This window comes from Tachyglossus aculeatus, chromosome 9, assembly GCF_015852505.1.
Source record: "Tachyglossus aculeatus isolate mTacAcu1 chromosome 9, mTacAcu1.pri, whole genome shotgun sequence".
Classification (NCBI taxonomy): Eukaryota; Metazoa; Chordata; class Mammalia; order Monotremata; family Tachyglossidae; genus Tachyglossus; species Tachyglossus aculeatus.
In genome coordinates, this window is record NC_052074.1 from 22,668,622 (window position 1) to 22,682,028 (window position 13,407).

At 59.0% G+C, this 13,407-nt stretch overlaps 1 protein-coding gene across 1 annotated transcript; it reads left to right on the forward strand.

Moving 5' to 3' along the window:
- Positions 1-11,822, forward strand: GAREM2 (GRB2 associated regulator of MAPK1 subtype 2). Its single transcript, XM_038751354.1, has 6 exons — positions 1-234; positions 3,208-3,348; positions 6,350-6,480; positions 7,538-8,644; positions 9,244-9,401; positions 9,782-11,822. The coding sequence occupies exons 1-6, from the start codon at positions 123-125 to the stop codon at positions 10,743-10,745; spliced, it is 2,613 nt and encodes an 870-aa protein (XP_038607282.1). The 5' UTR covers positions 1-122; the 3' UTR covers positions 10,746-11,822.
- The last annotated feature ends 1,585 nt before the right edge of the window (positions 11,823-13,407 follow it).

A 13,407-nucleotide genomic window follows, 5' to 3' on the forward strand; every position in this document is an offset into this window, starting at 1 on the left:
GCTCCTTCCCAGCACCTCATGCCCTGGGCGGAGGAGAGAGGGGAAGGTTAGGGGCCCAACTCCTGGAGTGGCCAGGTGGCCCCGCTCCCTAGCCGGTAGCCCGCATCCTCCGGGGCGATGAAATGGAGAAGCTGGTGGCCGGGCTGGCTGGGCTCCACTGGAGCTCAGGTGCCTTCCCCTTGGATCTCATCGTCAGCCGCTGCCGCTTGCCCACTCTTGCTTGCCTTGGGCCAGGTAAAAGGGGCCCTGGGGGAGGGAGAGGGCAGGGCTGGGTGAACCCCTGTCGGGACACTCAGGGAAGAAGCTGGGGATGGGGGACCAAAGCGGGTGTGAGGTGAACTGGGAGGGAGGGAGGGGGAGCGAGGGAAGGATGAAGCAGAAGGGAGGAGGGCTAGGGGAGCAGGGAACCGGGCCAGACTGAACTGATAGGGGAAGACGAGAGAAGGGTTCAGAAGACCAGAGCAAAGTTTCCGGCAGCCTCCCTTAGCACGGACACCTGGAGCTTTCCCCAGCTGCTTCTGCTCCCATGCTTCTCCTGTTCATTCCATCTTTCCTGTTTCCTTTTTCTCCGTCCTCATCCCTTTTTTCCCGCTCCTTCATCCCTGGGACTCTCCACCTCTTCCCAGTTCGACACCCCTCTCTGAACATCTCCCACACCTCTCTCCCTTCAGCCTGCTGTTTTACTCCTGTCCCCTACCTTTATCCCGGGAAGCTGTCCATTCCCTTTCTCAGCTTCCTCTGCTTCCATCCACTCCACTTTCCCATTCTCACTTCCCCCTCCCCTCTACCTCCTGGTCCCTGGAGTCTTTGGTGTGTGGCCTCTCACCTCCACAATCGCTTTCTTCCCTTTTCCAGTACCTCCAGAAACAGCTCTTGGACAGCTCTTCCATGTCCACAACCTCCTTCTCCCTCTCCTTGAGCAGGCTTTTTGTCTCAGGGCTCTCCCCCTCTGCTGCCTAGGGTGGAGAAAATGTATTGTGGGGGCCCGATCCCACCTGCTTTGCCGGCAGAGGGGATGGGGGCGACTACCTGGATCAGGAACGGGGAGAGGTTGGCGTGCTAAGCGCTCAGTGCAGCGCTCTGCACACAGTAAGCACTCAGTAAATACGATTGAATGACTGGATCAGGAAGGGGGAGGGGTTGGGGAACTGTCTGCCTAGATCAGGGAAGGGGGCGGTTGGGGGCTTCTTCCCTGGCTTAGGGAAGGGGAGGGAATGGGGGGTGTCTGGCTGGTTTAGGGAGGGGGAGGGGTTGGCTGCCTGGATTAGGGAGTGGGGGGAGCTGGCTGCCTGGCTTGGGGTTTTGTGTTCAGGAAGAATAGGGGTTTGGCCAGCGTTGGCACACTTGCTGCCCAGAATGCTAATGGGGCCAGGGCCTGGCCGGTGGGGGCAGGGAGACCCACCCGCTACTCCTCCGGGCCTCGGTCTCCCCCTCCCCTAGGCCACAGCTCAGCTCTGGAGATGAGCCTGGCCGGGCCCTGGATGTAGGTCTTGGGGGGGCTATGGGGCGGGGAGCGGGCAAGGAGGGAGGGGAGGCGATGGGAGGATGAACTTTGGTTGTGTGTACATGTGGAAGTGTGCACTGGGCGCTGTGTGTGAATTAGGGTGTGGGTGTAAGTGTGTGGGCTTGTGCTACTGCAGGGGCAGTGTGTCAGTGGGCCACACTCTCGCCGTCCCAGGCAGACTGTGGGAGCAGAGCCTGTGCGTGTCTGTACGGGACAGCACATCCACCAGTGGGTGAGACAGAGACTGTGCCCGGGTGGCATCTTGGGGTGGAGCGTGATTGCCCGGGCCCTGGCTCGGCCTAGCCGCCCGTCTGCGATTCCTGGAGGGAAAGCTTCCCCGGGGCCTGTGGGGAGAAGTGTTCCCGGCTTGGCCGGGGAAAGGCCTGGGGCGTGTGAAGCTGCTGCCTGAGGCTGCTGCTTATCCGGGGGAGGGGGGGCGGGCCGAGGAGGAGAAGACAGAGAAGGGGGTGTCCGGGTCCCCTCCCCGCCCCCCCCACCAGGCCTGCAGCTGCTGCCAGAAGCTGGAGGATTGCAAGTTCTCAGGCCCCTTGGCTCCCCTGGTAACAGTTGCTGGGGTTTAGAGAGCAGCCTGCTGTCCAGCCCCTCCTCCTCCTCCCTCAACAACATCCCTTCCTTTTTCCCTGGGCCCTTCCCCCAAGGCTTCCTTCTCTCCTTTTCTCTCGCCCCCCCCCCCCCAATCTGTCCAGGCTGTTTCTCCTCCCTTCCAGGTTCCTCCTGGCTGGGAAAATGGGGGGGAGAAGATGGAGGAAAAAGAGGAAGAAAAGGAAGAGCAAGAGGAGGATAAGGAAGAGGAGGAGGAGGAAGAGGAAGAAGAAAAAGAGGAGGAGGAGTAGAGAAGCTGAAATTAAAGCAGATGGTTTCCCAGGGCTAGTAGATGGAGAAGGTTCAATCAGTTCCTTAGCTACCCTCCCTGTCATTCCTGTGGGGTTGACTGAGATCTCCCTGTTGGGGAGAGGGAGGGAAGGAAGGAGGGAGAAAGGAAGGGAGAGAGAGGCTGACCAGGGAAGTGGGTCACGGTGATCTCATCATTGCTGGGGGGGTCCTGCTGGCCGGGGCCACTGGGAGACTCGGAGATGGAGCTAGGATCCCAACTCAGGCCTGCTCAGCCTGCAACAACAGAGATGAAACTACTTGGCACCGCGGGCAGCGGGGACCAGGGCAAACAGCACATCCATGCTTCCCCTGATCCTTCACTTAATGAATGAGCCAACGTGGGAGAAAGCAGCTCTGTAATGTGCCTGTGAGTGAGTGTGTGTGTTTGTCTGTGTGTGTGTAAGAGAGACTTCTCTTGTAATGGGCTCCCAGTTCCCGTGGGCACCATAAGAAGTACAAAAGCCCCTGGCCAACTAGTGACACATCGATCTGGTGACCCGGCCCCTCTTGCTTCCTCCCTCCAGTCCCGACTGGGGCCCCACAAGGCACTCCCACCCTCCCCACGGTCCCTTCTGCCCAAGGGTGAATGGCCAGGAGCTGCCCTGGACAGAGAATTGTTGAAAAACTGAGTTCCTGAGTGGCTGAAGGGCCAAAGTGGTAACTGACCCAGGGAGAGCTCAGGAGAGGGTGATATTTGGTAGGAGGCATTCAGCCCAAGCCCCTCAGGGGTCCGGCCCAGGCTCTCGGTGCTGCTGTGGCGCTGCCTCCTTGAGCCTGTGGACTAAGCCCGCCTGTCTCCTGTTGCCCAGGGGAGTATGTGGATGGGGTGAGAGAACAGGACATCCTGCTCATCCATTCGTGCCGCCAGTGGACAACAGTCACTGCACATAGCCTGGAGGAAGGACACTATGTCATTGGGCCCAAGATTGACATCCCTCTACAGTACCCAGGTACCACACCCGTCCTGTCTGGGAAGCCCAGGGGAGGGGCCTAGATTGGGTCCTAAATCCCACAGAGGGATGGGGGGGAGTCCAGCTGGACCCTGGAGGACCTGGGCTTTGACTCGGGGGATCGTTTCCCACAGTAGTAGCAGGGGTGGGAGCTGGGAATGGCTGAGGTTGTGGAGTTCTGGACACTGGTTCCAAACTCCTCTGAGGGCTGCCTGGCCTTGCCTGTGGGCAGGCCCAGCCGGCTCCCTTGTCCTGCCTCTTCCTCACCACCACACAGGTCCCAGCCTGAAAAGTCCCATGCCCCTCACTCTGGTATGAGGCTCGGGCTGATGGGCATTCCCGGTAGCTTGGGACCTCAACACCTCATCTGTGGGGTTGGCCAGATGGGAGGCAAAGAGGGCCCCCAGTGAAGTACAGCCGGGGAGGGGAGCGGTTCCCCTGGTTTTGCATAGGGATAAAGAGGACCCAGAGAGGTGCAGGACTATGGAACTGATGGCTCCTATCCAGACCTAGCCTCCCCTCGATCTGCAGCTCCAAGCATGGGGATGTGGGGACCTCCCAGGGGGCCTCTGGGTTTGGACATCCTTCCTGTCTCCAGCTGTGTCTCCACGGTGGAAGAGGATGCTGCAGGAGGCCGAGGGCGGCCGGGAGGGAGAGTTCAGGTTGAGCTGGAAAGGGAGGACAGGAGGGAGGGCGGGCCAGGGGAAGGGATGAGGGGAGGTGGTCGGCTCCTTGTGGTGGCTGGGTAGGGGTTAATGGGGCACTAAGTGCAGTCGGTCTGACACTGATTCCTGCTGATGATAAATTAGTAATGGGGAACAGAGCTGGGAGGGCCCCATCCCCAGCACGTGACCAAGGCCCTTGAGAGAAGGGCCAGGAGGTGGGGCGGGTGGAGAGGGCTGGCCAGACAATCTGCCTCTTTTCCTGAGGCTGGCCTCGGAGCCAGGACTCCAGGGTCCTGCCACTGGCTCTGCTGCTGAAGCCCAGCAGAAGCCCCCCCTCCCATCCTCCAGGCCCATCCCCGTGGGAGCAGCCGCTGCACGGAGGCCTTCGGGCCGGCGGGGTCGAGGCTGGCTGTGGCTGCTTTCCCTCACAGCAGGACCAAGGGCAGCTGGGAGAGGGGATTTAGGGCAGAAAGAAGAAGGTAGAGGCAACTGGAGCCGGGGAGCAGAGAAGGAGCTGGGGTCTGTGGGAGGGGAGACCTATCAAGGGAAGAGGTGTGAGCAGCGTCAGTCTCCCTTGCCTCCGCTGAACGAGCTGGTCGATGGGGGAAGCTGGGCCTGGTCACGGGGAGCGGGGGTGGCAGGGAGGAAGGGAGGAGGACAGTGGGTGCTGCGGTGATATCGATTCTCCTGATTCCGCTGAATCAGCCCCCTGGTCCCCCCGCCCCCATCCAATATTCTGTATTGCCTTCTCCCCCTACTCCCTGCTGGGTCCGGGGGTCTTTCTCCCTGGACTGGGCGGTTGCTCAGACGTCATTCATTGTCCGGGGCAGCGCCTCCCTTTCCACTTGTCCTCCATCTTTGCAGGAGGAGGACAGCGGGCAGGCAGGGAATGCAGTGGTACCCGAGGAGTCTACCAGTTGGCTCCTGAGCCCAAACTGTCCAGTGCCCCCTCACCACCAACCCAGGCCTTCCTGAGCCCATTCTGACCCTCCAGAGATCTGCTTCTCTGCAGGGACTGGTGCGCAGCGGCCGTTGCTGATTCCTAAAAGGGGCCTGACCCTGGAGGACTGATTATCCCCAACTTCCCCTTCCGGACTTACTGGTGGATCCAGGCTCGCTGAATCAGTCTTGCTTGGATGAGGAAACCAGATGTGCTGATCATCCTTGGCCAGCTGAGATGGTCCCAGATTACCGTAGGCTCTCCTGGACAACTGTGGGAAATGATGCAAATGTCATTCAACTGGGAGAGGCCTCAGCTCACCCTCATTCATTCAATGGTATTTATTGAGCATTTACTGTGTGCAAAGCACTGTACCGAGTGCTTGGGAGAGTTCAATATTACAACAAACAGGCGCATTCCCGGCCCACAGTGAGCTTACAGTCTAGAGGGGGAAGTCAACCACTCAGGCTGACTTTCACAGGGCCCATAGCTTTCTTGCCTTGTTAAAACTCCTGAACTTCCAAGCCCAGGCCTAGAGCATGCTTGGTTCCCACTCAGTTGAAAGCGCTCAGCATTCTGGAACTCATTGATTCGAGTACCGACAATGTTGGGGAATTCCAACTCCACGTTTCCTTTCCTCTTTCTCTAGACCATAAGCTCACTGTGGGCAGGGAACGTGTTTCCCAAGTCTGTTATACTGTACTCTCCCAACCGCTTAGTAAAGTACCCTGCACACACTAAGTGCCCCATAAATTGATTGAGTGATTGATTTCCAGCTTCGCCGGTGTCTGAGAGGGAAGAGGGAAGAGCATGAGCTTGGGATGGTGCTTTGATGCCCTGGCTTTATATTAACAGTAATACAGTGGGGTGTCAACTTGGTCTCTGGGCCTGATTGGGCTCAGGGCTGGTTCTTGGCCCACCATCGCCCTACATGATGCCTAGAAATGCAGGCTGCTGTGATGTACAGGCAGGTTGGTCCAGGAATGGAGCCATGAGAATATTTATTTATTTATTTATTTATTTTACTATTACTCTATTTATCTATTTATTTATTTATTTCACTATTGCTCTATTTATTTATTTATTTTACTATTACTCTATTTATTTATTTTACTTATTACTCTATTTATTTATTTTACTTGTACATATCCGTTCTATTTATTTCATTTTGTTAGCATGTTTGGTTTTGTTCTCTGTCTCCCCCTTTTAGACTGTGAGCCCACTGTTGGGTAGGGACCGTCTCTATATGTTGCCAGTTTGTACTTCCCAAGCGCTCAGTACAGTGCTCTGCACACAGTAAGCGCTCAATAAATACGATTGATGATGATGATGATGATGAGAATATCAGGGGACTACAGAGTGAGGCAGGCTGACCCAATAGTCCTGTCCTCCCCAGGGAAGTTCAAGCTCTTGGAACAGGCCCGGGATGTGCGGGAGCCGGTGCAATATTTCAGCAGCGTGGAAGAGGTGGCCAGCGTCTTTCCCGACCGCATCTTTGTCATGGAGGCCATCACCTTTAGCGTCAAGGTCAGCCCCTGCCACACACCCGGTCCCTTCTCCCTCCTGTCATTCCCCTCATCTCCCGGGGGTGGTAACAGGCCCCAAGGGATGGAGTTAAGCCTGGGGCAGCTAAGACTTGATCGGGCCGCGCACCTTTTCCTATCCCTAAAAAATGGGAGACGGGTGAGCAGGGAGATTACAGAAAGCAGGAGGAAAATGGATCTAAATTGTGGCAGGATGGGGGAGCTCACACACAAATAGGTGACCCTTTTTATGGTATTTGTTAATGATAATAGTAATAATGGTATTTGTTAAGTGCTTACCTATGTACCAGGCACTGTACTAAGCGCTGGGGTGGATACAAGCAGATCGGGCTGGACACAGTCCCTGCCAAACGCGGAGCTCGCAGTCTCAATCCCCATTTTACAGATGCGGGAACTGAGGCCCAGAGAAGTAAAGTGACTTGTCCAAGGTCACACAGCAGACAAGTGGCGGAGCTGGAATTAGAACCCGTGACCTAATGATTCCCAGGTCCATGCTCTTTCCACTACGCCACGCTGCTTCTCTGCTAAGCGCTTACTATGTGCCAGACACTGTACTAAGTGCTGGGGAAGATACAAGCTCATCACTTTGGACACGGTCCCTGTACCTTCATAAAGCTCCCAGTCTTAGTTCCCATTTTACCAGTGAGGTAACTGAGGCCCAGAGAAGTGACTTGCTCAAGGTCACGCAGCAAACAAGTGGCAGAGCAGAGATTAGAACCCAGGTCCTTCTGACTGCCAGGCCTGTGCTCTGTCCTTGAGGCCACGCTGCTTCTAAGCGCTTAGTACAGTGCTCTGCACACAGTAAGCGCTCAATAAATACGATTGATCGATTGCTTCTGGTTAGGGTCAAAGGCCAGAGCAGACCACACTTTTTCCCTCCCGGCACGGTCAGAAGGACTCCCATCGGCCTGGGGTGGTCTGGGGGCTGCTTCCCCAGCCCAGCAGCGAGGGGTGCTCACCTTCCATGCCCTTGTTCCTTTTTCCGGGGCTGGGTCCGGGACCGACGCTTCCCGCCTTTCCTTGTCTCCCATCCCCGACAGGTGGTGTCCGGGGAGTTCAGCGAGGACAGCGAAGTGTACAACTTCACCCTGCACGCGGGAGACGAGCTCACCCTCATGGGCCAGGCGGAGATCCTGTGCGCCAAGGCGGCCAAGGAGCGCTCCCGCTTCACCACCATGCTGCGCAAGCTGGGCCGCACGGGGGTCCTGGCGGGTGGCGGCGGCGGCAGCAGCAGCAGCCTGGGGCTGGGCGGTGGCGGCATGGGGGTCGGCGGGGCAGCCGGCAGCGCCAAGCCCGTCAAGGGCAAGATGCCCTGTCTGATCTGCATGAACCACCGCACCAACGAGAGCCTGAGCTTGCCCTTCCAGTGCCGCGGGCGGTTCAGCACGCGGAGCCCGCTGGAGCTGCAGATGCAGGAGGGCGAGCACACGGTGCGGGCCATCATCGAGCGGGTGCGGCTGCCAGTCAACGTGCTGGTGCCCAGCCGGCCCCCCCGCAACCCCTACGACCTGCACCCGGTGCGCGAGGGCCACTGCTACAAGCTGGTCAGCATCATCTCCAAGACCGTGGTCCTGGGCCTGGCCCTGCGCCGGGAGGGGCCCACCCCGCTCCACTTCCTGCTCCTGGCCGACATGCCCCGCTTCACCCTGCCCCAGGGGCTCCTCTCCGGAGACCCTCAGGTGCAGCAGCTGGTGCGGGACAGCGCTTCGTACTGCCGCGAGCGCTTCGACCCCGACGAGTACTCCAAGGCCGTGCGGGAGGCCCCGGGCGACCTGGAGGAGGAGTGTGCCAGCCCTCGCAGCAGGGCCCGGCTCTGCCTGCGGGGCCCCGGGCCGGAGGCGTGGGGCCAGGCCTTGCCCCAGCTCTCCCTCTGCCTGTTTCCCACCGCGGGGGAAGGGGAGCGCGAGTACACGAGCCCGGACTGGACCGGCCCCCCGGAGCTGCCCCCGCCGGCCGAGATCCCCTACGAAGAGCTGTGGACCCACCAGGTGACCGAGACCGTGGCCGAGGGCCGAGTCAGGCAACTCCCCGCGCTGGGCCAGCCTGACCTCATCTCCTTTGGGGGGGCCGGCTCCCCGCTGCGGGGGAGCTCCCCTCGCCTGGACTTTGAGGCCCTACCACCCCCAGTCCCCCCCAAGTCAGAGGCGGTGAGTGTCGGGGGGCTCTTGGGGGTCAGAGGCCGGGGTGACTAGGGAGGGAGGAGCCCGGGGGGGATGCCTGGGAATGGACCCAATCAATGTCTGACTGAGAAAGAGAGGGAGGGAAAAGGAGGGAGAGGGTGCATGTGTGTCAACTCTGCTTTCCTCAATGAAGCAGATGACCGCACCCACTTTCAGGAGCCTGCCTGCCACAGGGAAATCGGGATTAGGGGGAACCCTTGAGGCCCTGCTGCCGCGGGCAAGTGTGTCTGTGTTCGGAGGCTGGTAGGAACAGGTCGGGGGTGGGCGGCTAAGTGAGTGGGTCACCCTGCTAAGCAGGGGCAGGGCAGGAGTGTGTCCGTGTCCCTGGCCTGTGGGTTTGTTCATCTCACTGCATGCGTGTCTGGGGTCAGGCCCCACACCTGGGATGGCTCCTACCCCAGCTGGAGGGCAGGGACCTGAGATAAACGCTGCCAGCCAGTCTGGGTACAGTGTGCCAGCTTCCAGGCTGCTGCTCGCTCTCAGTTGGGCTGTGGGAGAGGATGGAGGGAGGGCTCCTTCCTGGGCGCACCCCCAACCCATAGCGGTTGTGTGCACGTGCGTTGTAGGTGAAGGAGGAATGCCGTCTGCTCAACGCCCCACCTGTGCCCCCTCGGGGCAGCCGACCCTTGGGGAGCCCCCCGGTCCCCCCTCGCTTTCCCAAGCTGCAGCCCACCCACTCCCCCAGCCCCAGCCTCTCCTACTACTCCTCAGGCCTCCATGATGGGTGAGTTTGACTGGACCCCCTTCGCCTTCCCTCCCCCCTCACTTGGCTCCCAAGCCCCATTTGGGAGGGTGTGGGGAACAGAACAGGGGAGCCCCCTCCCCACTTGGGTGGTTGGGAGGTCATAACGGCCATGAAAATCAAGACCGGGAATCACTTGGGATCCCCGACTCCCCACCTCAAGCCAGGGGGTCTGCTCCCTGCTTGTAGACCCCAGTCCCGTGGAGCAGAGTGGAGACGTGTCCTGGAGCTAGGGTTGGCTGAGTTCCCTAGCTTTGACTTGCTACAGAGTGAGCACCTGTCCGTCCTGTCTCTCTTTCCCTACCTATCCCATCGTCCTGTCTCCCCTTGGGCATCCTTTTTTCCTCCTCTGTCGCTCCCAGGTCGGGCTCCAGGAGCGGCAGCTGTTCCCCATCCCCAGACTCCTACTCCCTGTACTGCTACCCCTGCACTTGGGGGGACTGCAAGGTCGGGGACTCCCCCAGCCGCCCACTGACCGGGGCCCCGCCCTCCACCAGCCAGCCCGGCCAGGCACCCTGGACCTTCGCCGAGCCGGAGAGTGACCGCTGCACTCCGCTGCTGGGAGGCGAGACCCCAGTCAAGACGTACCACAGCTGCCCGCCTCAGTTCAAGCCTGCCCACCCCCAGAAACGCTTTGCCCCTTTTGGGGCCCTCAATCCTTTCGCCGGTCCTACCTTCCCCTCCTCCTCCTCCTCTTCTTCCCCGGGTCCGGCCCTGGCCCCGGCTGGCCCCGCCTACTCCTCCGGTCCCACCTCATCAGGCTCCGAGTGGGCAGACCCATCCTTGGAGGTCTTCGACCCCTTTGAGGTGGGGCGGTTTAGCCCCCCGGAGTCCGAGCAGAGGTACCAGGAGCCGAGAGGTGCCGGCGGGGGGGCCGGGCCTCTCCTTCCACCGCTCCGACCCTCCAAGGTCTTCGAGCCGGAGGGCCCGCTGCTGCGTCGGGGCCCGGCCCCTTTGACCCCCGCTGTCCCGCAGGGAGCGGAGGGGCCCGTACCTCGGCTCTTCCTCACCCAGGGGCTTCTGGAGGTGCCGCCCGCCGACCCCCCAGGACCCCAAGGGGAGGCGGCGTCAGGCCGGACCGGCAGAGACCCCTCCGCGTGGCAGCCTCCGGCCGACCTGTCGGCGTTATCCTTGGAGGAGGTGTCCCGCAGCCTGCGCTTCATCGGCCTCTCGGAGGACGTGGTCAGCTTCTTCGCCCGTGAGCGCATCGACGGCAGCATCTTCGTGCAGCTCAGTGAGGACATCCTGGCCGATGACTTCCGCCTCACCAAGCTGCAGGTCAAGAAGATCATGCAATTCATCAAGGGCTGGCGACCCAAGATCTGAGGGCTGGGCGGCGGGGACAGGGGCCTCAGGGCACAGGGCACGCTGCCCACAGAGAAGCCGGGCTCTCCGGGACCCACCCTGGAAACGGCTCCAGTAGGCTCCTGGGAAGCCGAAGAGTCAACCCTCTGACCAACTACCTCCATGGGGATTTCCGTGACGGAGTGGAGAGCTGCTGGGGAGATGAAAGTCCTCAGACTGAGATGCAGCAGGTTCCCGGATGCGGCTCTCCTCTGACCAACTAGGTTCTGTACGAGGGGAAGCTGTCTGAGAATCACTGCTGGGGCGGGGACGGGGACACCAGACCACGGACCCCACACGCTGAGCCTCTCACGGGTGACAGACTACTCCTCGCCTGCCTTCTTCCAGTGAACTGTGGGGACCAGAAGTAGGCTGGGGGGAGGGAAGGGGTGAAGAGGGGCAATCATCAGATGATGAGGCACCTACCACATCCCCCCCACACCACTGAGAGATCACCACTCAGGCACAGGTCTGGGGCCCTGGGCTGCAGTGTGGATAGCAACGAGTCGGGAAGAGTCCCATGACCCTGCCTTCCTCAGCCTTCCACCCCCACCACGGCTAAAATCTCCATCCGCTAATCACCACCGCCCACCCATCCGGCTGGGGCTACTCCCAAGGAGGCTGCCTGTAATGAGCTGATAGGTGGCTCTGCCTCCCTCAGGCTACTGGGATATTTATTGTCCAGAAGGAGTCAGGGGCTGCCTGTGTTCTTTGCCGGCTGCCTCGACTTGTGAGCGGAGGCCTCGGGAAAGAAACAGGAACAGCAGGGCAAAGGTATTTGGCTTTGTTCTTGCTTTTTACCCCCTGGACCTTCATAGATTCGTGAATAAATGCTACAGACACATGAGGATAGGACAAGTGGAATTCAGTGTGTAGTGGGGCAGGGAGGCATGAGGTACTTGGTAATTCTCTCTTTCAAACCTGGACTCATCCGTTTTTGTGTAATTTACACTTCCTTGGGCTCTTGCTGGGGTCCGGATCTGGCATGATTGTGCTGCAGCCAAGGAAATTGAGGCAGTCCCTGGGAAGGGACAGGGACTTCCTCCCCCTCTAGACAGACTGCTCTTTGAAGCTATTAGCACCCAACAAAGGAAAGGCTTTGACAAGTCCTGAGTCACATGCAGCAGTTAGGAGTCAGACCCCTGTCAATGTTCCTCTCTCTCTCTCTCTCTCTCGCCCCAATCCTGCTATCACAGTCTGGAAGGTGCAACCCCCAGAAAACCTGCTGAACAAGAGGATGAGAGATAGCCACAAGGCCTGGTGATTCTTGAATCCCTCAGGGGTGTCTAGTTCTAAGTAGGAGTAGGCCCCTGTGCTCCAGCTTGATCCTAGAAGAACCTTTGCTCTTTTTTTCTTTTAAATGGTATTTAAGTGTTTAAGGCACTGTACTAAGCACTGGGGTAGATACAAGACCCAGACCATATCCCCATAGGGGACTCCCAGTCTTAAGCCCACTTTACGGATGAGGTAGCCGAGGCAGAGATCTTAAGTGATCTGCCCAAGGTTACACATAAGACAATTGGTGGAGCTGGAATTCCCTTCGTCCACGCCTGAGGTTCCCAGGCTCCTCCCTCTCTCACGCCATGGTACAGTCAGATCAGAGAAGCATCTGGTCCAGGATCCCTAGGGCCCCCTAGGCTACCACATATCAAAACTGATGAAGTCTGGTCTCCTGGGATCCTTGGGATGCTTTAGACTCCTTGGGGATTGTTACCACTGGGAGAGGAACCTCAAGACTGCCTGGTTCTTGCCCAATCTCCAAACACCGGACCCGCTTTGGGTTGCAGCTGTCAAACGACTGTCACCCCCACTTGAAATCTCCCCCGATAATTCAGGTACTCTCTCAGGCTATATCTATGTGCCTGCTGAAGCTGAAATCTCTAGCCTCCAGCTCACCTGGGTCCAGGTTTCCTTCAGCAGCTGATGCCAAGAGGAGACACCTTAACTCTGCCAAGGCAGGATCCTTTTTCTATTACTTCTTTCCTCCAACATCTGCTTTGCACATAGACACTCAGTAAGTGGTGTTACTGTGATTGTCCTCTGGCACTAAGCTGGTACCTAACTCCCGCAGCAAAGGGCTTCTTACTGTGGTAAAATGTTTTGGATAGGGACTTTAGCTCCTCAATCCTTACGACCATCAAATCCATACCCCGTGTTCCGGGGTTGGGGGGACTGGAAGGGGCGTGGGGGGGGACCCCCCGAGGGCCAGCTCTCTTCTGCCCCCTGCTGGCCAACCACAGCCCTTGCATGCAGTATTCCGGTCCTGGAATGGTGGGAGACTGAATCCCACTGGTGGGAGACCGAATCACTTTGACTAGGCTCACCCACCCCAAAGCAGTGCTTCTCCGAGAAAATACTGCTACAGCCACACTCGTAGGCACTGCACAGTTTTGGTGGCTACACATTTTCATGAGAAACTCCCCAGAAATGCTTGAAAACATTCCCGGTCTCTGTCTCTGGGGGTGCACAGAAAGGCTCTGTTGTCCCTATGTGAGAACCACTGCTGGGCAGCAGGTGGGATGGAGAAGGGCCTTGAGAACTTGCTTTCTCACCTCTGGAGCTGGTGGTGGTGGTGGGAAACGGGGACGGGACTCCGGCTCCTCTCAGTAAGTGGCCTTAACAAAGCAGAAAAGCAGCATTTCCT

What these genes read in the sequence shown, in the direction of transcription:
- GAREM2 (XM_038751354.1), top strand. Translation starts at nt 123, where the DNA reads ATGGAGAAGCTGGTGGCCGGGCTGGCTGGGCTCCACTGGAGCTCAGGT. An exon ending in CATCCCTCTACAGTACCCAG is followed by an intron (nt 3,349 to 6,349) that starts GTACCACACCCG and finishes TGTCCTCCCCAG; the next exon opens with GGAAGTTCAAGCTCTTGGAA. An exon ending in CCATCACCTTTAGCGTCAAG is followed by an intron (nt 6,481 to 7,537) that starts GTCAGCCCCTGC and finishes CATCCCCGACAG; the next exon opens with GTGGTGTCCGGGGAGTTCAG.